Raw genomic sequence first — 26,046 nt, forward strand, 5'->3', positions numbered from 1 at the left:
TACACAAACAAAAAGACTATTTGATCCTCCATCAGGTACCCGTGGAAATTGTATAAGACAAATGGCTAAACAAATGAAATGTTAGTGCTAGATGATGGATCATAGATCTTGTGAGATAAAAGTCTTTAAAGTTTGATCCTAGTACCCCTTCAATATAACTAAACCAAGTTTGGTGAGGTTTTGATAAAAACTGTGGCCTCTACGCTGTTCATACACACACACACACAAATATACAGGGGTGAAAACATAACCTCCATGGCGGATGTAATAAATGAAAATTATTTTATATAAAAGTAAAGACTCAAAATTTAAAGAAAGTTTTGTTTAGCGCACTCATCAGCCTTGAGCATGAAGGAGAAGAAGGCGGACATGTACGAATTGCGTTGATTTTTTCATTTTGTTTTTGATTTTACATTGATACAGTTTTGCATCTTTATGATTTACAATACATATGAATAATACATAATGGCAATATTTTCCAAAATTGAATTTAACATTATTGTAATCTAAATACAATTTCCTGGATTTAATACCATGAATATAGTTCATCTGTCACTTGTCAGCATAGCCATAATGGCTAATCAAAATATAAATTTTGTAGGCGAGTCAACATTTTGATTACCATTTTTTCATGTAAAATTTTGTTATGAATTTGACATGTTTAAAAGGATTGGACGCGTTTATTAACCGTTTGCCTCATTTAATAACCGTTTAGACGCGTTTATTAATCAATTTGAAATTAAATCACAAAATTACTAGAACAATTGGCTTCACGCGTTTTAAACAAATTTGATTATTTTAACAGATTTGACAAATTTTAACGCAATTTAAACATGTTTTAAAATCATAAAATACCTCACGCAATTCGCATTTTAATGTATAACCAGAGGTGCGTCGCGCATTATAGCAACTAATCAAATGTAATTTATATTATTGTATTAAATTCAGAAATAACCAAGACAGGATTGTATTCAAACCGTAAGCCTGCCACCGCAAACAAAGACTGCGAGAATTCTTGCATGGAGTTCATTTCTGTACAGTTCTGGAATTCGAGGAGAAGTTTTGTCAACATCGGTGATAGGAAAATGTTTTCTTCGCCAAACATCGTCTACTTTTACCAATACACAGTTTCGCGTTTTATAAATATTTTTTCCATTAGAAATCAGGAAAATAACAATTAAATCTGGACAATCATAATTAAATCGGAATGGTTGAGAGGTATGGTACTGGTAATGTAACTAATTATAAGCAAGGAACTAGCCTAGAATTAGTCTAAAAAAGGCAGGGCTTGCCTTCAAATTGAATCTCCTAATTTTGCGATACGGTTTTGCATTTGCATCGCAACTTGTGTTTATTGTGTAGCCATTGGCGATGCGATACTGGCGAACATGTTCCCTGAAATGTAAAATGAACTCTTAAAGTGTTATTGAATTTTTATGGACCATGTGTATATTGCATTTGTAATAGTGCAATTTATACTCATACTATTCCAATGTAATTTAATTTACACAAAACAAAATATAGTCTCAATTTGCACATCCAAAGGTCAATAACTGTTGGTCACAATTTACATTATGATACTGATATTCAGTGTTTACATTTTAAGATAAGTTCAATAAACTTTGGTGTAACATCCATAATGTTGGCATTTCTCGAGAGCTAGCTATGTTTTGAAGTTTGTAGCCTCAATAAACAACTCTACGATATTCTTTGTGAATTAACAAGGTGTGAAAATCATTCTGCATAGCAATTTTTCCTCTCGTTAAGCATCATTGCTTGTCAGATCCGAAAATTCACTGTTTGACTACAAAACCAGAACACATTAAACAGATATTTGGCAGAATCGTGGAAGAAAGGTGGAGCAGAGAAGGCTTGAAACCCATCGAGATCAAACCATTTCCGAGATAACATAATTTTCCAATAAAATCGGAAATCTTTTCAATACACTACTGTATTGCATTAATTAAATTATACAGAAAAAAAGAAACTATCTTTTACCACGGATATGGACTTTTGGATCAAAGATTTAAAATAGCGGTTAATTTGTGTACTATGAGATCTTTAAAGTTGGATTAACAGGTGACAACTTTGGAACTGACATGATCAGCAAGTGATTCCAAATAGATGGAACAACCGATAAACTAAGCATGTGGAAAATGTACTGGGAAATATAGGCCTCTAATTTGTTCCACACTGTCTGCCAGCAGCTTTATTCGATTTTGTCCTACGAAAAAGGTTTCTTACTTCATCTTTGGATAACAAAGGGCTACTCTCAGAAACTAGATTCTTAAAAATCTCAGAGACCTATTCTCAAATTTGACTCATCAAACCTAGTATATAATTTATTATGTGCTTCTGCTAGGCTTACTTCATCAACCCAAAGAGCATCTCAAAATTTATAATTTATATTGTATTTATGGAGACAAAATAAATGAAATGAAATTATAGTGGTGAACAGACAATCGGGGCCACGGACGGTCGGGGACATCATATAGTCGATGTAGTAGTTTAATTTGTAATTCTCTGCATTGTTGTAATTTTTTTTATACGGTACTTTACTAATAAAAAACAAGTGAGATATTACATCATGTTGATGCTCTTGTTTTTTTAATGCTTCTCTATTTACAACATTTGTGTAAAGCAAATTTAATTGGTAATTTGAACTATTCACCACGTTCTTATATTTCTTAGTAATTTTCTTCCTATGATTTAATTGTCAATCTTTTTCAGATGTACTAGAGGGTTACAATGGTACTATATTTGCATATGGTCAAACATCAAGTGGTAAAACGCACACAATGGAGGTAATAATATAGATAGATTTCCGGTGGCCGGCTGGATGGGTTATATAGTTATATTTATATCTATTTGGTGAAAATGTGCCAGATTCATAAAAATAATAACAGAAGAAGAATAATTATCATATAGGCATAGTCTATGAGCAATCTTTTGTATTAAATCAGCTTCTATCAACTTTTAGACTTCTAGGTTTTTTTCAGTGAAATATCACATTTTAAATTATAAACGCATGCACATGCCAAAAGTTAACAATAATACTGCTTTCCATAAGTTATGTAATATTAAGTTTAACCTTAAACCGGTTTATAAATTATATTTTAGCAATGAATGATTATAGAAATATTCAATGATGGTTGTAGGTAATTATAAAATAGAAATCTGTCATCTTTCAAATGTGTAGGGTGTGATAAGTGAACCAAATTTAATGGGCATAATTCCAAGAATAGTGCAAGACATTTTCAACCACATTTATGCATTGGATGAGAACTTGGAATTTCATATAAAGGTATGAAAATATAGACATTATTTTTTATATTTAATTTACATACTGTACTTTTCAAAGGCGACTTAAATTAATTATTTTAGTTTGACAAACTTAAACATAATACTGTATACACATGATTTTGAACAGTACATACAGTATAGCATTTATACTGTAAAACCTCAAAAAGAAATCAATGTGCTTCCTTTTTAGTACCATACTCTTAGGTGGGCTTCGAGATATTCCAATAGTCGGTGGCCGGGGTAAAATTAAAGGCCTGTATGTAACAAAAACATTGATGCTTTTGTTTAATATAATAATTAAGATTACAACATTCTGGTTTATTTCTTTTACAGGTCTCGTATTTTGAAATTTATCTAGATAGAATTAAAGATTTATTAGATGGTAAGTTAGTAATTTTGTTATATTTTATTATATATTAATGTACTTTTATTAATTGTATAAATTACAAATAACCAAAACATTTCTTAAGTTACTTCAATGGATACTATTAAGCATTACATTCAATGATTGTGGATGTAAAACTCTATATACAGTATGTTTAGTCTTGTTAATTATATCCATTTCATAAACTTAACCTCTTATATTTCAAGATGAGTCATATCTTAGAGGCAATAAAGGGATTTGTGTTATAGTGTAATAATTATTCACACATTTGATTTCCATTATCACATCAAATTTTTCACCTGTTTAAAATTCTTTTGTTTTCACCTGTTTATTTAGAGTTAAAAAAGATTATACATACACTATAATGAGAATTATACATATAAATATTGAAAATAAATAATTAATTCTATCATAGACAAGCTTAAATAATAATAATATAATAAAAATTATTTTTAAATGATGGAACATAATTTGGTGATTGTTAATGTTATGCAGAAAGTCAGTTTTCTGATGAGTAGTTGTTATTGTTGTGCATTTTTATTGTAGTTTCAAAGACCAACCTATCCGTTCATGAGGACAAAAACCGTGTACCTTATGTGAAAGGAGTTACCGAGCGCTTTGTATCCAGCCCAGATGAGGTTATGGAAGTGATTGATGAAGGAAAATCCAACAGACACATAGCAGTAACAAGTAATGTTCATTTGCTAATCTACATATTTATTATTAATGCTACTAAATTGGTCGCGTAATTTTACGTATCTGATGTCTCTTGATAGGCCGCACATGATCGTATGTATCACTTTCCTGAATTTTAAGGATTAACACAAAAAAACTGAAAAAATAACAGTAATTTGACGTCTCAGCGGCCATGTTTTGCGAGTTGTTACATCACATATCAACTCTGTAACCTCCACTATTGTGTACAGCAATGGCTGGATCTACAAATACCATGTCGAGCCACCAAATTAAAAGAGTGTTTTGTTTCGGCAGTCATCCAACTGTATCGACTGATCACATCGCTGTAGTTTTTTAATTGCATATATCCTTGGTACATAATGTATTTCGTAAATCATGGTTAGCTTAGTGAGTAAAACGCTGTGTACATTTTATATCAATGCTTATTATACAGTCGAGTTTGAATCCAAGAAATGTAAAAATTATAAGTATCACTGCTTAAAGCACACTTTAAAGCAACAAATAAAAACTAGACCACTATTTAATTAATTACAAAAGCTCCCATAACAAAATTGGAAAATAAAAAAAAACCATTGAAATTTTAAAAAAATGTACATAAATAAAAATAAACACACAACAACAAACAAATAAAGAGGGGGTAGTAGTAGTAGTACTCCATCAGCCCATCTGTTTCATAATAAGATCAGGGAAAAAATGCAGTTTGTAAACAACTTTACGATGTAAACAAGGTGTGTAAAATTAATGAATACATTTTGACTGACAGAGGACTAAGTTGTAAATTACTCGGAAGCATATAAATAAATATTATTTTTTAATCGTAATAGTTTTCTTCATGCATGTTTTATATCTATTCGACAGCGAATATAAATAGAAACTAAATTAACTGCCCACACGTCACATTTTTTCACTCAAAATTCTGGTCAGGTGAAGATAGGATTAAATAATTAATAGCGCAAGCCTAGGCCGCCGAAACTAAACTCGACTCCGTTGTCGATTCAGCCCCGATGTCATCTCATCCAGCTAAATTAGGCTAACCAGTGCATATGATGGCTACAAAATTTGTCATCTACTAGCCTAGGTAGGATTTTAAGGCACACCGATTTTATTAGTGAACAGTCCATACTTTTTCTAAGGCGATGGTGTTTATTAACCCTACGAACCGCCCTACGATCGACGCATAGATAATTATAATAACAATACATTGTATGCCGCCACAGCAATGTACTTTCCATTCGATTTATGTGCACTTTTTTATTTATCTTGTAAATGCGACCCATTGCATACATATCACTATTTCGCAAAAAACAACAAACACTACTATATTCTATACTTTCCGTACACACAGTTTTTAAGAAACATTTTCAATTTTTTTTGTGGACAATTTTATATTTCACCAATAAAAAAACATATTTTTCTTTTTATATTTCACATATTAGAATATATCAATGAATTGAAAGATACACTACATTCTAGCAAATACAAACATTAAATGAATTAGTACAAGTAGTTACAATCATTGAAAAACTGCACTTTTTTTAATGATTTTCAGGACATCCAGCCTAAAAGGATCACAAATGCCTTCCGACCAATCATTTTTAAAATAGGCTTTGTCGAGGCTCCAAAAAAGAACTTGTACAACTATGTGATATTTATCATATTAGCCTCGAATGAGTTTTGAGTTTATTTAAGTCCATTTGGAGCATTTACAAAAATTTCATAATTTGATTACAGATATGAACGAACATAGTTCTCGTAGTCACAGTATCTTTCTCATCAATGTCAAACAAGAAAACCTGGAAACACAGCAAAAACTTAGTGGCAAACTTTACCTTGTAGATTTGGCTGGTAGTGAAAAGGTAGACATTAATATCATGTCAAAATGATATGCGATATATTTATATTATTAATTATCTACTTGAAATTACAAATAAGCAAGATTTATGAAAACTTGTGGTATTGAAGAGTTAAAATTGGACATCGTGATTTTATTTTAGGTGAGCAAGACTGGTGCCGAAGGAGCAGTTTTAGAAGAAGCCAAAAATATTAACAAATCATTGTCCGCCCTTGGCAATGTTATATCATCACTAGCAGATGGCAAGGTCAGTTTTATTAGTTCGCTTTATTACTTTTTGCAACAGTAGGGACTTTTAGATTTGAAGGTGTACGAAGTCCACATCCATATGTAGGCGACTGTTACTGTCAGACAGATTATATGAATGTTTGGATCAAGGCACATCCACATAAGACTTTATCGTACTTTAATATCGTGATATGGAAACTCGCGTTCGCAGGAAGAGTGCATGAAAGGCCAACTTGCATGTTTGGTGCAAACGTGGGAAGGAATGGTTGATTTCTTTGTAGAGTAGGCCTAGTAGTAGTAGCTAGCGTACTATATTTTATTATCTTATTCGCGGTTAAAATACAGTATACAAAATAAATTTGCGTGTGCGCAAATAAATAGCAGCAATGTCACCCTTTTCGTAAGGTCATGCATGCCTTGTGGGTTATGTGGAGTCTAGGCCTAGCTTTCGAAGTAGTCCTGGTGGCTACTTTCCTGGTTGGCTGTTTTACATTGATTTCTGGTTCGTTCTCCAGGTTTCGATCAGGTATTTTATTCGTCTTTAACTAATGATATGATATGATATATAGTGAGTTACCCCTATGCAATATAACTATCAAAGCAAAAACAACTTGTCAACGAAATCAAACAACAACAATGATGTAATGACCTTTGGATCATCTGCCTTGTAATCTCTAGTAGTGCTTGTCGTTTTTATTCATGCTGCATGTAAACTACATTTCTTCTCAACTACATACATACACTAGTCTCTGCTAATTGTCCTACAGTAATGACATTTTTTCACAACAAAGTGTCCAAAAAAGCTCGTTCACCAAACAAGAGGATTCTTCCATGAGTTTGTGAAAACAAATAATATAAAATGTACAGTATACAAAAACATTTTTAAAAATGTTGAATTTTTTTTTATTCTTTGGAACATATACACTTATTTAAAATATAAACTCTGATTTAGACCTACAGTAGCCTTACTTGAGAATTTATTACACTGTACCTGAACTACACAAATTATCAGAAGGTACTTTGACTTGTTAGCTTTCCTTGTTAATGTATGCTCACTTTGCATTTATTTTCTTTTACAGAAATCTCATATACCATACCGTGATAGTAAGATGACTCGAATTCTTCAGGAATCATTGGGAGGTAATGCCAGGACCACCATCATTATCTGCTGTTCTCCATCTTCTTACAATGAAACTGAAACTAAATCCACACTTATGTTTGGACAAAGGTCAGTGGATTTTATTTATCTTATTGTATTCTGTACAGTACAGATAAAAACTACTGCAACTTTTCCCACGCATAGGTAACGTAGTATATGCGTGGCGATTTGTGTGCCATGATTTACAAAATGCATAGGCTACGCGCAGCATTCGTAGCCGACGTTGTTTTAGATGTGAGTAGATCAACTGTGTGTGAGAATTCCCCAAACTCAACTGTGTACAGGTACATCGTTGACGGCTAAGCAGGCTACGAAAAGTTCGAATAAATAGACTTGATACGATTGTTTCGCCAATACAATAATATCATTAAGCATACTTGAAATTCAAATTTTTTTAAAGAAAATAGCAATTAAAAACTGCTCAAAGCTTAGGCTAGACGCAAAAAGTCTAACTAGGCCTACTGACTGTACATTCACGATCGCCTAACGTAGGCTACGAATGCTGCATTTTGTAAATCACGCCACGCAACTGCCACGCGTGACAAATGTTGCAGTAGTTTTTATCTGTACTGTATGCTTTCGACAATAGATTTGCTATCATTACACTGCCTAATCCTTTTTCAATGGATTAATATATTGGGAAAAAAACACGACTCATAAAACATTTGTAGAGGAGACTCTAGAATACTGTCCACCTGAGATTGATATTAATGTCACTCCTGATCTTGTATTTAATTGCATTGATAAACCCTGTCTGGAAATCATCCGGACTTGATGGTTGGGGTGGTGAACATCATGCTAGTAAACGACTTAATATCTTATTGAGCAATTGCTTTAATGCTATGCTGTGTCATGGTCATGTAACTAAAGATCTTGTTAAAGTTATTCTGGGATTGTTAAAAGTAAATTATTTTTTTTCCCAATTCTTTTTTTTATATTTCAATATTGTACGAGACAAGTTGGCGAAAAATGGAGCTTGAATTAAACAACATGATAACGAACAAAATAAATGCTTGGACCTTTTAGTTGGACTTTTTAAATGATGATTTGATTATCTATTTTATCATATGTCTCAAATTATTAAAACATTTGCATTTAGTTATCAAAAACAAAATATGTGTTTATTCTAAAATTTATATGATGTTTCTTTTGACTAAAGAAGACTTCTAACACTTTGATAGTGGTTAAAGAACAATGTGGGGTTCTCCTGAAATTCTGGTGAGAACTATTGTTATTGTTGTTACTATTGTTGGTCCATAAACCTTTTCCTGTTTATTTAATAGGGCAAAGACAATTAAGAATACAGTAACTGTTAACTTGGAACTGACTGCTGAAGAGTGGCGTGCACGTTATGAGAAAGAGAAAGAGAAGAACGCAACATTGAAAGCACGACTAAATAAGCAAGAATTAGAACTTAAACGATGGAGAGCAGGTAATTGTTAATATAATTAAAGCCATCCTTCATTTGTTAGTTCATATACTTTATAGAAACATTATAATCAAGCATGTTTATTTATAATACTTATAGCAACTGTTTGATGCTATGTTTGGTGTGGTTGTTATTTGTTGTTGGTTTGTTGCACATGGTTGTTATTTATTGTTAGTAGATGACCTGTCACCTTTATTCCAGTACTTTTATTGTCCTAAGAAACTTTTCTACAAATGACCCGATATTATTAAATAAAATTAACAGTTAGACAGGATCAGTCAATTTTTGAAAGAATAAGTCTGTTGCTAACGATCAAACTCCTAATCCATTGTATTGTCCCCCTGAAAAAATAATTCTTAAAAATGTTTAGTTGAATATGCCATTTTGATGTCACATAACAGTTATCCACTTTGACCAAAAATTGGATCGCAAAAAAATTATTCACCTGTAAAAATGTAATTTAAAGCAAAAACTGCCAGCCAATGGGTTTTTGGTTGAATTTAACCATTTATTTTGTTATTTTATAGGTGAAAACATTTTTTTTATTTTTTTTTCTATGGAAGTGGTTAAATGTATTAAAATTACAAAACAGCCTATTCAAAGTCTTGATTAAAATTGATCCTTATTTTTCATGTTTACAATACAATGCATCTTTAAACATAGTCCAACCGCACAAACACTATTTCTTTTTATTAAAACATGTCATTAACTTTCATATTAATGTGTCTGAGTAAAAAGTGCTTGCAATAAATGATTTTTTGAAATCTCCATATTGTCAATTTTTCAGACCAATCAAATCTTGGTTTGTGTATGATGTATCTCATATTGCCTAAAGCTGTGCATAAATTTGATTTACCTTTTGTTTATTTTGCAAATTTGTTTTCCAATATTTTTAAAAGCCACCTTATTTAATACATTGGTACCATCTTGACATTTTAGGCGATACTGTTCCCGAAGAAGAGAGAATTGACAACACTCCTGATGAGACGTTAAATATTGCCAAGCCAAAAACTCAAGTAGAAACCATATCTAATGAGGACCGAGAGAAATGGGAAACTGAACGGTCTGACTTTTATAAAATGTTAGACAGTAAGGTTAGTCAATATTTTTTTGAAAATAAAGTAAAAGCAACCACTCTTGACTTTCCTTTTCTTTTCTGGGGCTGTTGATTTATTTACTGTTAATTTGCATAACTAGATGGTATGATCGCTTCGCTGGCAGACCATATAGGTTGTGCCCTGTGCCCAAATGTATGTACGGCCGGACTATAATGCATTGTTGTTTACAGAAACGAATAAATAGACACGATGATTTATGTCAGCTAAAATTAGCACCCTGGGAATTACTCCCGAAAGTGAAACCTTTTTTATTGCTAAATTGTTTGTGTATTTTTTTTTACCAGTTAGGTAGAGGGTGCTCCAGCTTTGAAAGTTGTGATCACTTTGTAGTACTAATTAGGATCACATAATTAATCTGTGATAGGGAATCCTTTACAGTTTTTGAATAGTATTTTATTCCTTTTGCCATTAAAAAAAAACCATTAAAAAAAAGCATGAGACGATGATGATGAGCGATGATAAACAATCAACAAATCACTCACATGAAAAAGGCTACTAATGCAAGTAGGCGAAACATAGCAAAATTTAAGTCTATTTTTTATTTTTTACCAAAAAGAAAAAAATTACATAATTATCATTTGAAATCAAATTAATTTTTCAAGAATATTTTGAATAGTAGCTTACTTTTCTGTAATTCTATGTGTTCATTGTCTTATTTAAACAATGGGCCTTAATACACTTTGTTGTTTAAAATTATTTTACTTAGTGGAGCTGTCTTGGTGGTTAAAGTGCACTGGTGGATCCAGTATTTTGACATAAAGGGACCCAATGCCTAAAAATGGCAAATTTTAGGTGTCCAAATAAAATTAGTGTCCTATCTTTTATATATCTTAAATATATTGGCTTTGATATGAAATTGTTTATGTTAATTTTTTATACCTTTTAGGATAGTGAAATAGATTCATCTAGCCAAATGATTGAAAGGCTTAAACAACAAATGCTAGAACAGGATGAGATGGTACAGGGATGTCGTCAAGACAATGAAAGTCTTCAGATGGAAATGCAACGAATTCAATCAGAGAATGAAGCAGCCAAAGAAGAAGTGAAAGAAGTGTTACAGGCATTGGAAGAGCTAGCCGTCAACTACGATGAGAAATCCAAGGAAGTTGAAGATAAACGAAAGACAAATGAACAGTTGAATGATGAACTAAATGAAAAATCGGTATGGACAGGAAATATTTCACACATTTTTATTTTGATAAATAAAAAATATTAAGAATCATTACATTTTTACAAGCCATATTAATTTTGTCAACAGACAGAGTTGAGTAGTACTTCAGATAAGTACCAGAAATTACAAGACATGGAACAGCATCAACGTAAGAGGGTAGCAGAGATGATGTCAAGCCTTCTAAAGGATCTTGGAGAGATTGGTGTCGCAGTTGGTGGCACTTCACTCGATGCCAAGGTTTGTGTTTTTTTTTTTTTTTTTACATATTCCTTTATTAACTTCCAGATATTACATATTAGTAGTTTTATTAGATGAATATTTGTTTTAGTGCTATGATTTGAGATGTTTTTAAAAGGTACAATCTTTTGTTGTTGTTAATCTAAAAATTTTTGAAATGTTCTTTATTTTTCTAATTTGTTGCACTCTTCAATTTTGTGAAATTTTGAAAAAAAAATTGAAACTAAAAGCACAGAAATCCATGTGACAGCACAGTTAACCATGTGCATTGTAAACATTTGAAGCTTCATCAAAACACATTAAACCCAGTGCGTTTAATAAATCATTGATTGGTCAACGGTCAGTCACATCATTGTATAGATTACGCGATTTTCAATTTTGGAAGGTAATATACAAATTACAATGTTATGACATTTTAACATGAGGAAACATTTTATTTGAAATATCTTATTTATTCATAGTAAACAAATTTATTTGTTTCACAGTAAATAGTAAAGTGGCATGTTATGCATACACCGCTAGGACGTTTTTATTTTGTTTATTAATTAATACAAACCATTGGGAAACAATTAATACAGTAATAAAGTTTTGTGTTTTATTTATATAACAGTGTACCCACACTCATAGTATTTTCACTTTAAATGGTGACGATCATTTGAAAATAACATAATTAAAGCCTACAAACGCAAAGAATTAAATAATGATTTGACATAAAGAGCTATATAATATATATAGAATAATATATGTAGAGGTCGGAGGCCGTGGATTGAAAACCTAAGTCACTTTCCCGATTTCCAGAAAAATTTAAAATGTAATCATAATAATGTAATTCACAAGGCTGTAATCTATCTCCATGTTGTTTTGTTTGTATCTATTCTTAATGACCTTGAGTGAGTTTTTTTTTAAAGAAAATTAACAGGATTCAAGTAGACAATTTGATCAGTTTGAACCTAAAAGATATAGATGACATATACTGCTGATTCACCATATAGATTTTAGCTTTTAAATTTTTCAAAAACCAAAGCAATGGTATTTATCATAGTTGCAAGACATTATTATCTCATTTCTATTTTAGATTAATGATAATGCAGAAAAGGTTGATGAGGAATTTACAATGGCACGTTTGTACGTCAGCAGAATGAAATCGGAAGTAAAATCTTTAGCGAGTCGTTGTAAGACTTTAGAAACATCAACAGCCTCATTTTCAAAGAGAGTGGAAGAATCTGAATCAGAACTTGCAGAGTGCAAACTAACCGTTGTACAGGTATGCTACAAAATGTCTTTATTATATTAATATTGGATTTTACAAGAAGAAAATTCTTGTCCTGTAAACCACATGGACAAAATAAACAAGAACACTATTTAAATTAAATAAAAACACTCTTCTGTATGAAAAAAATAAGTAGTTATATATAAATTCAAAGGCAAATTACTGAAAAAAATAACAATGCTGTGGGTATCAATGACTGGATCTCAATGGAGATAAAAAATAAAATAAGCAAAAATCCTGTGTGGAATAAAAGAAATAAAATGAGAAAAAAGCACAAGGAATACTTTAATTGAAAGGGTTTACCATTGAAATGTATGTACAGTACTTCTCAGGTATTGACCATATATAATATAGATTTATTAAATGTTTTATACTAATCTACAGTTAAACTCCTCAATTACGTACAGCACGGGCCTGCTGCTGTTTGTAATTCAAAATATTGGTAAAATTGAGGTTACATAGATTTTAAGCTATACACCGTATCCCATAAGCATTGTAGATGGGTCAAAGTTTTAGGCCGAAAATCAGCCATGAATGCATGTACATGAAATGTCGACTAAATAAACATTTTAAAGTATTGCGATAATGAAACGAAAATAATAGTATAAAATAAAAGTATGATGCAACAATATAAATAACTGAAATATTGTAGGCCGGCCCAAGTATAAAAATGCATACGTCAGCACTGTACGGTACTTCTCCTACAAAGCAAATAAACAACGTGATTCGATCATGGAGGTATGATTCGATCACCCATGGCAATCGGAGGCCAATAAATAACCAACTCAATTTAAGCCTAAATAATCAGCTCAACACCTATACCTACCTATTCTTGTGCTTGTTGTTTAGAGCAATGAAGCCATGCAGCATAGCGTCTTGTGTGAGCACATGGCATGATATTGTTGGACCATTCCATTTGGGAATAGGGTATTCTAATAATAAATGTATACCAACTGTACATTTAATCAGTTTTACTGTATTATCATTTGTAATTGATTTTGTCTACATTTCAGCATGAGGCAAAAATGAAGTCAATGACTACCAACATGAGGGAATTGGAACAGAAAAAGAGACAGCTAGATGAAGAAGTAGATATTCTCAGAGATAGATATGCTGAATTACAAGCATCACGTAAGTTGACAATGTTGTATTTAATTGCCCATTTGGGTCCTTGGTTTTACTCAAAATAGTTCTCATTCTATTTATTTAAAACTTATGACCCGTGTAATGAAAGAAATAGCTAACTGAAAGAGAGGCTTAATCATCAACAAAAACAAGTCTTTTGTGGTGCTAAATTTAAGCTTTTTTCAATCTCCATGAGAGGAACTATATTGGTATTTCCAAATGTATATTTTAGCATCATACAAGGTTCAACACAGCAGACTCATCCTATCAGTTGGCCAAGCTACTGTAGATGTCAAGCAGACTTTGAACACCATATTACTAATTCATATTTAGAAATTCCATTTCAGAAAGAAATTCAGAGACATTTTTTGTATATTTTTGTCCGTCAATTATCTTGAGATACATTTCATCTAGCTACATACATTTTCAGAGTACAGTACTGTATATTCTTTATAGTTGGGAATCGCTCTAATAAGCTTTTCACGGTGCACAATTAAAAATTATGAAGTCTATGTGTGATTTAATGAAATTATGTTTGTAATCTTCACATCCAGCTATCATAACTAAACCAAATTTGGTGTTCATAAATTTCAGGAATATATTGATTTTGCATATTTTATGATGGCTAGGGCGTAGTCGTCGCTGTATTTTAAAATTTGTTTAATTAAGGTAGGATTTACGTACAGTATACCCCTTCTTGCTAGGCCGGCCCACGTGACAACTTCAATGTATGTTGTTTTGCATTTCGTTCAGCTTGATTGGGCATGGTTTTGCATTATAAACAATGCTTACCTAGGGCTAGCAACGCAAATTTAAAGCTTAAACTTAGGAGTGGAGTTGTGGCTTGGTGGTTATGATGCTTGTCTACCACTCCAAGGGTCCTGGGTTGAAGTCCCGTCACATGTCAGGATTTTTTCTAAGGACCAAATTACTCCACTCCCAAAGACTTGTAATAAGACTTTGTTTATGTAGAGCATCTTGTGTATATGTTTTTCTTGAGAACCTCTGAGGGTCCCTAATGATCAGCAATAGCTGGATGGATCACCCTCATTAAATATAAAATGAAAGATCTATTGTCACTAGCGGGTAACTCATTTTATTCCCCCAGTATCATTCGATTTTAAATACAAATTTAATAACACAGTAGCGAGGCCTATTTTAATGAATTTATTAATGGGTCATTCCGTGTCAAATCGACCAATAGTGGTATGGGTCATGTCATGGATTTTTTAGGGTATAATGAACACATGCAAAGTTTTAGCGTTTAACTCCCAAGTTGTTTTGAAAATATGGCCTATTGAAGACAGGGTACTATGATCGTCATGAAGACGGTAATTGGCCTGTATTGAAATTCATTAACCAATCACATAACAACTGCTCCCGTGGATACAACCCTGAGTGTTTCAAACAATGTTTTAGACGATCTAACATATTTGCGTATAGAACGTTCATAAAAATTAAGATGGTGTGTCAGTTGGTTGGCCATTTTGCAAACGTTTTATACCGAAATTTAATTATATTTATTTGTTTACTTCTCAAGTTCTACTAGATATTTGAATCTAATTTTATGTGTGTTGTTTATTAACATTAAAAGGATTCAAACAAAGTCATGTTTTTGAAATTTTAAAATTTTTCATGTCCATTTTAAAGTCTGATTTATTAATCTTCATTTTTCATTAACCTATGATCAAAATGAAAACGAATAGTGCCTTTTTTACATATTACAGAGGATGTGCGTGATGAGTTATTGGATTCCAAGGAGAAAGAACATGATGAAAAAATACAGACTGCTAATGAAATGAAAGCAGCAATGGAAGAACAATTAGAAACTCACCGTGTAGCTCATCAGCAACAATTATCCGCTCTTAGGGCTGAGATTGCCGATAAAGAAAGACAGATCGAGGATCTTCAAGAGTAAGTTTTCAGAATTGTATTTTCAAATTAACTAGTTGACTTTATTATTATTATTTAAAAAAATGTATTATTCACCAGAGAAGCTAACATTCTTCTTAGTTATAAGTTCTATTTAACAAAATATTTATTTTTGCTAATTGTGTAGTGCTAACCAGTGTCTGACCTTAGCCCATGAGAAGTTAAAACTTGACTATGAGAAGCTAAAGTCAGAAGAAGCAGAGAAGGCAAAGAAGCTATCTGAGTTAAGGTAAGTTTACATCAATGTAATATAGCGAAAATGGTGGGATACTAAGGGTTCTGACAAGAGCTTTTTTTATTTCAAAGTTAATAACAAACCTTTTTTACATTACATGAAAGACTCAATGTTAGTAAATGTTTCATAACACTAACTTAAAATTTGAAAAAGATGCACAGTTATGCAAACTATCCTGCTGTATTATTGTTAAAAATTATGTACGGCATGGGCTTGTTACTGTTCGGATTTCAAAATACCTAAATAAACTCACACTTAATATTCCGTTCTACTCATCAAAATTGGCCATAAATAAGCTAGGTTTTAAAAACTTGGCCGATCTGTGTGCGACATTTCAACTTGTTTCCAAAAACAAGTCAAATCGTCGCACATGTACATATTTATTATGGGTTTACAGAATTGTTTACAAATATTATAAAACCAGATGAAAACATATTTAAAACAAATTGACTTATCTTGTTATTTAATTGATTCATGTGTATTATATTAGGAATTCTTACTAAGTTAAACAAAAACAATAACAAAATGAATTTGTATTCACATACTGTAAAGCCCAACATTTTCGCACGCTCTTTATTTTCGCGACTTTCATGATTGAACAACGATCGTGAAAATTGCCAACAAATTTTGTTACAGTTGATCAGGCCTAGCCTTATAGTTAGCTAGGCTAATATGGAAAAGATGAATATAAAATAGTTTTGTTTTTTAAAAATTACAGTAGAACCTTCATTTTACGTACGGTACGGGACCAAAAGGCGTACGTAAAACAAGGGATTCGTAAAATCAAGGTTGACCTTAAATTGACCCCAAATACTTAGAGATCGTAGCTAGCCGTATTTGCCTACTTCTGTACAGTATGCAGGCTGAGGTGGTCACTAGCTAGGCCTAGGCCCTAGACTATTCAGGCTAGGCTAGCAGGCCTAGCAAGATGTAAGGCCTAACTAGAAAAGTACAGTATATACAGGCTGTGCGATGTTTAAATAAAGTGTAAAATATAATTGTTTTCTATCAATAAAAACAGTCGCTTCTTTAGGGGGAATGCACGTGCGTAGTTTGTCCCACACACAGCAGAATTCCTCACACAGCCGGCCATGATTGTGGCTTTGTTGTTGTTAAATTGCGCCCTCAATGTAAGAAAATGATGACGTTATCGGTTATTTTAAGCGTACGTAAAATCGAGGGAACGTAAAATCAGGGTACGTAAAACACAGGTTCTACTGTAATATAAATAGATAAACTTGTGTATTGTATGATCCCCGATTATTTATATTGTTTGTTCAGGTGTAATTAAAACATAAAATAAATTGCAACCAACTGAAAATGCTAGACCCTACTCAGTCTGCGCCTCGCTTAAAACAATGATAAAATTCCTCATCAGTTATCGAGAAGCTTGGCGCCGTGGGAAAGATTTGATCGCTAAAATAATGTTCAAATTGGAATAAAAAAGCTTGCTTGATGAATCCTTTGTCCATTAAATCATATAATAAGTTGTAATGTGTCCATAAAGTTTTTGTTTTTGGTAGCAAATGGCAAAAATACCATAGCCATGCTCTCCAGAGATCGTTTGTTGTTGTAGAAACAATAAATTGGTAGAGTACCATTACCTATTAAACACGTGCCTCGCCCACTATGTAACCACGTTTATCTATTTAAATCCCCAAATTTACAATCACGTATTCTGTTATTTTACCAATGAATCATGTTGAAAACTTAAAATTACACAAATCTCAATACAACACAATACTCAATTGTTGTTTGACGCCAATTTGGTTCAACAAATTACACAAGAAACTCAAATCGTGAGAATAAAAGGTCGCAAAATAGTTGAAAATGTAAAATCGTGGAAATGTTGGGCTTTACAGTATTATTTTTTTTATATTTAAAACGTCTATTTCAAATAAAAGCGTAAAAAAAGCTAGTCTCAAAAAGTTGAAAGTTTAAGATAAATTCTGTGTAATTTTTTACATCTGTAAAAACATGCATACATTACTCGTCTTTCCTTGTCTTAAATGTACGTTTTATGGTTAATTATGATAAAAAAAGAAAACAATGCACTACCTAGCTTGCGTTGAATGTCCTCTCATGGACGGCCTTGGGGCAGCCTAGCTATGCTTACTTTAGTAAGCCTAGCTGTTAAACATTAGATGATCCACTCAAGCCAGTGGGCCACTGTGTGATGAACCTGACAGTGTTATTGAAAGGTTTTTGGGATATATTGAACATACATTATAAATATACATTATAAATTACATCTTACAGAAGAGGCAGAGGGCTACGAAATATTTGTAAACATTAAATACTTAACCTGATCATTTATTGGAGTAGAGAGTTCAAATGTAAAATAGTTTTGATTATTGACTTTTCCTATTATTTTTACTTTTTTTACAGCCAACAATTTGATCGTCGTGAGCAGGCAAAGCAGGACTTGAAAGGACTGGAAGAAACAGTTGCACGTGAACTACAGACCCTGCATAATCTTCGAAAGCTCTTTGTTCAAGATTTGCAGTCACGTGTCAAGAAAGCCGTTGAGGGTGGTGATCGTGATGAAGACTCTGGTGGAAGTCATGCACAAAAGCAAAAGATAAACTTTTTGGAAAATAATTTGGAGCAGCTAACCAAAGTTCACAAGCAGGTTTGTATTATTCAAATGTGTCTTTTGCTATAATCTGACCTGAAAGTGGAGCTACACTCAAACTTTCTCAGCTTATATTATGTTTATGTTTAATTGAAAGTGATTACATATAAAAAAAAACAGGAAAAATACGGAAATATTTTCCAAAAACTCATTTCTAAAAAATCGGTCAGAAAATAGTGTTTTTTAACACATTACTGTTTTTCAGTAACTTAGGGGTTATTAGTTTACAATACGTCGCGAAACGCGTTACACTTAGCGACTGACACGTTTTAGTCGCCGGTCAACGCATTGATGAAATGTCTCCCCTTTGGTAAATTATGTGTCGAAAAATGGGGAATAAATTTTTTATACACACAATTAATACGATTTGTTTAGGCCTGAGTAATATTTCCGATGAATGTCAGTATAATTTACATGTAACCTCATGATTTTCACTGTACAACAGCAGCATAATAATCTTATCAGATTGCTTTTAACTTTAAGCTAGGGCTAGGCCTAGCTAAGCCGTCTGCTCAGCCTAGCTAGCCTTGAATTTTTGTCTAGAGGCCTATGTATTCATAGGCATGGTCGTTTCGCCCCATTTATCGTTCCTGGGTTTTCTCGCACATTAAGAATTGTGTAACATAAATTCTTTACAGAACAAGAGTAGTAAAGAGTAGTAAAGCGATGTGCAGGCTTAGACCTGACTGAAAAGCAACTATTCAGGCACCCTATCATGGCCCATGGGTAGACCAAGGTCGGGTGCCAGCAAAACAAACTTCACTGCTGTCAGCCTAGCCTAGCTAGAGGCCAAGCAGCATCGGTACATACCTACACTCTAGTAGGCCTAGCTTTATTGAATATATAGCCACGTCTTTCTCAAATCTCGTTAAATTTGACATTTTAGTAATAGTCTCATAATCACATTATTACATTGTGAAACATAATAGGGTCACATTCAGAATGTTTTAATATACTTTTCGCCCGTCAAAAATAACATCGCGACAAAATAACAGATCTCCAGCTGCAGTAGTAGTGTGATTGTGAAAAATGTCACGTGATCGTACTCCCTAGCAGAATAAAAAACCCAATTGGACCCGAACGGGGGAAAGTGTCTATTTACGCAAAATTGCGCAATGTATACGTGATAAAAATACCAGAAATAGAAAGATCTGGAAAAATTAAATAAATAGACATTTTACATTTTTTTTTTGGTGAAGAAATGAATTTTTTAGGATTATTCAAATATACCCCCCTTTTGCATGTAAAAGAATAGGAAATTACAAGCAATGAAGCAATATCTTATTGTGAAAGCTGCGATATTAATGATTTCAACCAATTTTGGATGTCTCTCATTTTTTATCTCGAACTGTGCTCCTGCAAGTATAGTCTGTTGTATCGTCTCTTTAAATGTGGAAACGTAAATTGATACTTCAGCTTTTACAGGTGCATTGGTGTAGTTAGATCCGGGGAGGATTCTGCATGCTCATTTCTGGACAGACATGCTCGAAGTCAGCGACTTGTTCCTTAGTGATGCTCCCCGTACGGAACGGAGCAGCATACTCGACAATTTGCATTTTGATGAATTTTAGTTTGCGAAGCATTAAAGAGACGACAATTAGCTAGTTTGATCATCTCTTTCACATTGTGCCATTTCAAAGCTGCTTGAATAAATACACCAAACATATTCACTGTCGTACATTGCTGGATAATGACATATTTCCGGTTTTTGTTAGGAAAAGTACACTTCAATACAATTTCATGCACACTTTTTGGGGTTCAGGCTCATCTTATTGTCAGTTCCGTGGCGTTTAAACGGTGCATCCAGTAGTTTTGATACCATATTGCTGGGGTGCGTTTCCACTATTTAGATCAACAAATTTCACCCAGTCAGAGACCGGGCCTCCATAACGAATAACCTGCTTTCTATCTGTTAAAAAAATTAGTAGTCCATGATATAATGAAAATGAAACTCCGATTTTGATTAGATGAGCAAATTAAATTTTTGTGATAAAGGAACAATAGGAGTGATTTTGTAATTTAACAAAAATGTTTGATTTTAGCATGAAATTCATTTTTCTGGGTCGGTCGGTTGTGAGAAATTCCATAGTACAGTACAATCATTTTTAACAACCTAGGGATTCAAGCCAATTGAAATGGTTGGAATGGTTTTATTTATGTGTACGTTAGATTGCTACCTAGTTTGCGAATCTTTGGCTGTTATTACATAAAATACTCTTTCGTTTACGATAAAATATTATGACTTTCATTTTGGTTTTTCAAATTTGGGAATTAAGAGTTATTCTCTATATTTTTTTTCTAAAATGATGATTCACTATTTGATCTTATTGTATTTTACATTTACTAGCTTGTTCGTGACAATGCTGACCTTCGATGTGAACTTCCTAAATTGGAGAAACGCTTGCGAGCTACAGCTGAACGTGTGAAGGCTTTGGAAACTGCTCTAAAGGATGCCAAAGAAGGTGCAATGAAAGATCGCAAGAGGTGAGATTTGACAATTTTCAACTACATTACAGCTAGAAATTACTGCAAAATTCTCCACGTTTTAGATTTGTGACTTTTTGTTATCGTGATCCTATGATTTTTTTGCCACGCATCTTATCACAATGTGTTATAAACACCATTGTAACCAGCTGTCAAGGGGAACCATGGTCGAAATCGTAAACAATACTGAAACTGTTGTTTTGTACATAATTATAAACCTATACTACTTGGATTGACAAATTATTGTAAATAGAGCAGTATATTTATTTACATTAAAAAAAAAATTTAATAGGCCTATGCCCAGAGTCTAGCGATCAGTAAAAAAATCAACAAAGTACCATGACGCGTTGGCTTCTAGCTATGCCTTTGAATTCATAACGCAACTCATGTAGTAGCCAAAACCTTGCAGTACTATTAGGGCTATAGTGCACTTTTGCCATGCCTTGTTTTGATCACATGAAATCCTGTTGACCACATATGTTCACATTTTTCACTCCATTCGATGTATGTCATGGGCTATTGGATTTATATTCAATGGGTGTATTTTTATTGGCATAGGGCAATATTAAAATTACTTTTTACACAATATCATCATATTATTATTACATTGATTTAAATGAAGACGACTAAATAGAAACAATAAGATTGTTAATACCATTCGCTAGCCCTAGACTCTGGGCCTATACTATATCAGGTGTAACGGTATTTAAAAGGGTAAAATTTGTCGATCCAAGGTATTACTAGCATTTACAATAAGAAAATTGTTCCTTTGATAGTATCGCATTAAAAAAACGATACCATTCTTGGGATCGCGATAAAAAAAAAGCAATACTTCATAGGACCATGGTAAAAAAATTATGCCCATGCGTAGGCTACTGGTGGGAACAAAGCAGTAATTAATAGCTGTACTCTACTGCTATCAGTGCATGACACATGTCTTTTGGGATAATTGAGATTGGCTGAAGGTGGTGGTACTATTATGTATATTTTTATGTTGGGACACAAGGCTATGCTGTTACTGATCACTTTAAAAAATCAACCTATAGTGTTACGCCGTCTAAAATTGTTCTACTCTGCGTCCAAATTTTGATTGCTACCTTCTCGATTGGTTTAGGCCTTGACATATTTATTTTTATGAAAAAATCTAATAATTATAGTTTGTGAGATCTGCAATCCCACTGTGAATTATTCGGTTGGATTGCAGTTACTACAGTATAGTATACAAATGTTTTTGCCTTGAGAGTTTCTAGTTAACATTAGAGACAGAGATTACTATGAAATAATAGCTGGAACTATTTTTGCTATTAATTTTGGACAACCAGAAATGTTTAATAGGCATGCTTTATATTATGGCTCAACACACATCTATCCTTCTACTTAGTAATCCAGGTCACACAAGACTTCAGTATTGACTGATGATTGATGTTCTAAAATCTCAATCTTCAATTAATCATGTGATGCTCTTTCAACCAATTGCTAGGCAGTAAATGTTTGAGCCATAATATAATCATATACTCATTGCATGTCATGTTGTTTGTTAATAATTGCAAACACAATTTGCTGTATATCTATCATTTGTCAAATTCCCATACTAACAAAAATTGTCAATTATAATTTCAAAACAATTTTTAAACCAGTATATATTTCAAATAAACACTAAGACATTGCTGTTCTCTGCCATATTTTTCTGTCTAGGCTTGACAGCAATTTCTTCAGCAAACAGAACCTTACTGGGTAACGTAGCAAGGGTTCAACACACTTTTGTTTTACTAACCTGTTTTTCTTTCATCAAAAGTTGTTTTATTTGTCATTTCTTATTTACAATTTAGCCTAGCATAGTTTGTGACATGGGGGTTTGGTACACTTTTGGTGTAAAAATACAAATGTAGTAATAATATTGTCACACTGTTTAAGCAATTGATATAAAGATAATAAAATTAACTTTTAACACTTGCAAATACGTGCATGTTATTATGTGTACAATGGTTTACTCATAATGTATTACAAAGTCTCTTGCAATAAAAATGATACACAATATTAATGAAGGCATGTGTTCTGCATTTTACATGCACTGTATATTGGTTATGGGGAACTATTGGGTTTTAAGTTGGTATAGTTGGGTTAATCATATTTTAAGAATAATGTATAAAACACACTTTCATTCATTGTGTATACTGTATAATTGAACTGTTTTTCAGATATCAACAAGAAGTGGATCGCATAAAAGAAGCTGTGAGACAACGCAACTCCAAAAGAACTCACAGTGCACAAATAGGTACATTAGCTTGTGCTTGCATCTTCATAACATTCCTCCCAATTTTTAGTCATTTACTAACTTAAATATCTCCTGATATTTTTGATATATTTCAATATCTCATGTACTGTAAATATTAATATGTAGAGTGAAAATTTCAACTTTTACCAAATTGAACTTTCTGGTGATAGCCCTTTAGAAGACATCGCAATAAAACTAGCTAGCCAGGCCTCTTCTATAGTAGGCTAGGCTAACTGTAACCTGGCTTGTTTGGTACAGAGGTTTAAGTGACCAGTGTATATTAGATAATTAGTGTAATTATATAATTTGTGCATCAAAAATGCGACTTGTACACCAGATTATACGGTGATATGAATTTATATAATTCTAATCTATATTTGCATGTTCTAAATTCAGTGAAGCCAGTTGTACGTCCAGGTCAACAACATCATGCTGGCTCACCACAAGGAATTAGAGGCGGTGGCGGGATTCGAGGCGGTGGAAGTGGACATGTATCTCCTAATCAGAATAACACTTCATATAGAAACACTAGCCAGTAAGTTCAATTATTCATATTGGTTTTGTGATGTGTCCGTATAATTTTTAATTTCCTCTGTTTGTGTTCCATGTTGATTTTGCATGGTCTTCTTGCTTTTCTGCAATTTTTGTAGGGGCCTTTTCTGGGAATCTATGTCGCTGATACATGAATATCCATTATAATACAGATTGCATTCAAATTTAAAAATTAAAATGTGTATAAAAATGTTTACTTTATAAAAAATGTTATTTCTATGTTTGTGCACATGACCAGGAAAGTTTTCATATTATATTCATAATATATTGCCGTAAATGTGCTTTCACACTTTTATTAGCCCAATGCCACCTACTGTAGGTTTTTGTAATGTTAAGCTTAGATCAAAGCCAAATCTTTTCACATATAATGCTTTATTATTCCTTTAATATTGGTAGTTAATCTTATTGTGTGAAAATTGTTGTAGTTTAATATGTTTCGTATGTGAAGTTTACAGTTTGTTTGCTATAATGTTTTATTATGATAAGTGCACATTAAATATTTTTTATTTTTATACTGTACATTCAGTTGTATTCTTTTTTTTTTTATGAAATACTTTCTCTTATATTTAGTAGTTCGTTGGAGCATTTAGCGGGACATAGTCGTGGAGAAAGTCCTCGCCGAGATCATCATAATCGCCATTCTCATTCTTCCAGGTCTTCCTCCCGATCAGCTTCATCTGAGTCACTATCAACGTTAGTTTTTGTTGCTCTTTAATTTCTTTTTATTTGTTTTTTTGCTTGCTGTGGTTTTCTTTATTATTTGCCTTTTTAGTTTAATTTCAATATACTTGGACATGATCTCCAAATTATTCCAGATTGTAAATTTTATTTATTTATTTTTGAGATATAATATAAGAAATTTACAAAAATCAGACTTGAGTCTAAAAATATTGTAGTACAAAGATTGAAACATAAATAGACATAACAGTATTGCAAGGTTATTAGATTACTTTTATAAATTGTCCACATATTCATCTTATTTAATTACATTTTATAGATTTTTTAATTTTAATTCATCAGTATTATATTGAAAATGTCTCATTTGTTTAAAAATCTTAAATTTACTTACACTACATTACAAGTTAATGGATGCACATGAAATTTAAACATACAAACAAGACATCAAAACAATTTAAACAAATTGTCCACATGTTCATCTTTATTATTTAATTATATTATCATATTTTAAAATTTCAATTCATCAGTATTATAAAAGTGTCTCATTTGTTTAACTAGCTAATATTTACTTGAATTACAAGTTAATGGAAAGATAAAACGGTGCATCATTATTGGGTGTTTAGAAGGATATAAGGAACGGCTCTTTTAGGCTCTTCATGGGTTTTACCACTGGATCCAAGATTAAGTTTTCGCTTGCTGCAAGAAGGGAGTATATCCCTGTGCAACCATGATTTCAAAAGATCCTTACCAAAGGAAAGTACTAGACTTTCCCTCATTGTGACAAGTGAAAGGAGTTGAGTCACATCCAATACATTACATAGTTTTTTCTCAAGATGATTCGTAACAGCTTCAATATTGTGCACTAATTTATTTTTAATTGCGCCATGCCACACTGGGCATACATACTTAGGAATTGGCCATGGCTTACCATTACTTCTTATTTTCACATGTCAAGGACATTTATCATAGTAGGCATTTTGTAGAGTAACCTCTAGCTCCACAGTTTATCATTTTTATTTATAAGATTGTAGACGTTATTCCTTTTTATTTTTTTATTTTATTCAATCGAAACCAACAGCGATAATTACCGCCACTAACAGGTTTGATTCAAACAAAGCCAGGACTATTTAAAGCACCTAGATTTGTCCTAACATTGATCAAGGGCTTCTCGTCCAGTGCCCACCTTGACCAGAGGAATGCCTAACAGGACCCCAGCTCCATATACAGCACCTGATTTTCCCAGATGGTATGCCATCCAAGCTCTAACCAGGGCCAACGTTGC

At 32.6% G+C, this 26,046-nt stretch overlaps 1 protein-coding gene across 5 annotated transcripts in view; it reads left to right on the plus strand.

Moving 5' to 3' along the window:
* The window catches only part of LOC140063588 (kinesin heavy chain-like), a 43,394-nt gene that overhangs the window by 3,359 nt on the left and 13,989 nt on the right, over positions 1–26,046 (plus strand). For 2 of the 5 annotated variants that reach the window (XM_072109977.1, XM_072109979.1), the window contains exons 3-22: positions 2,731–2,804; positions 3,200–3,304; positions 3,637–3,685; positions 4,235–4,378; positions 6,116–6,240; positions 6,379–6,483; positions 7,544–7,692; positions 8,907–9,055; positions 9,992–10,146; positions 11,057–11,332; positions 11,429–11,578; positions 12,654–12,842; positions 13,862–13,979; positions 15,701–15,887; positions 16,033–16,134; positions 18,529–18,772; positions 21,123–21,259; positions 23,458–23,534; positions 23,931–24,069; positions 24,657–24,779. In XM_072109977.1, coding sequence (XP_071966078.1) covers positions 2,731–2,804; positions 3,200–3,304; positions 3,637–3,685; positions 4,235–4,378; positions 6,116–6,240; positions 6,379–6,483; positions 7,544–7,692; positions 8,907–9,055; positions 9,992–10,146; positions 11,057–11,332; positions 11,429–11,578; positions 12,654–12,842; positions 13,862–13,979; positions 15,701–15,887; positions 16,033–16,134; positions 18,529–18,772; positions 21,123–21,259; positions 23,458–23,534; positions 23,931–24,069; positions 24,657–24,779 — 2,797 coding nt within the window. The remainder of the gene's footprint in view (positions 1–2,730; positions 2,805–3,199; positions 3,305–3,636; positions 3,686–4,234; positions 4,379–6,115; positions 6,241–6,378; positions 6,484–7,543; positions 7,693–8,906; positions 9,056–9,991; positions 10,147–11,056; positions 11,333–11,428; positions 11,579–12,653; positions 12,843–13,861; positions 13,980–15,700; positions 15,888–16,032; positions 16,135–18,528; positions 18,773–21,122; positions 21,260–23,457; positions 23,535–23,930; positions 24,070–24,656; positions 24,780–26,046) is intronic. The other 3 variants (XM_072109980.1, XM_072109981.1, XM_072109978.1) reach the window with 2 other exon arrangements.

This window comes from Antedon mediterranea, chromosome 1 (assembly GCF_964355755.1).
Source record: "Antedon mediterranea chromosome 1, ecAntMedi1.1, whole genome shotgun sequence".
NCBI classification, from domain to species: domain Eukaryota; kingdom Metazoa; phylum Echinodermata; class Crinoidea; order Comatulida; family Antedonidae; genus Antedon; species Antedon mediterranea.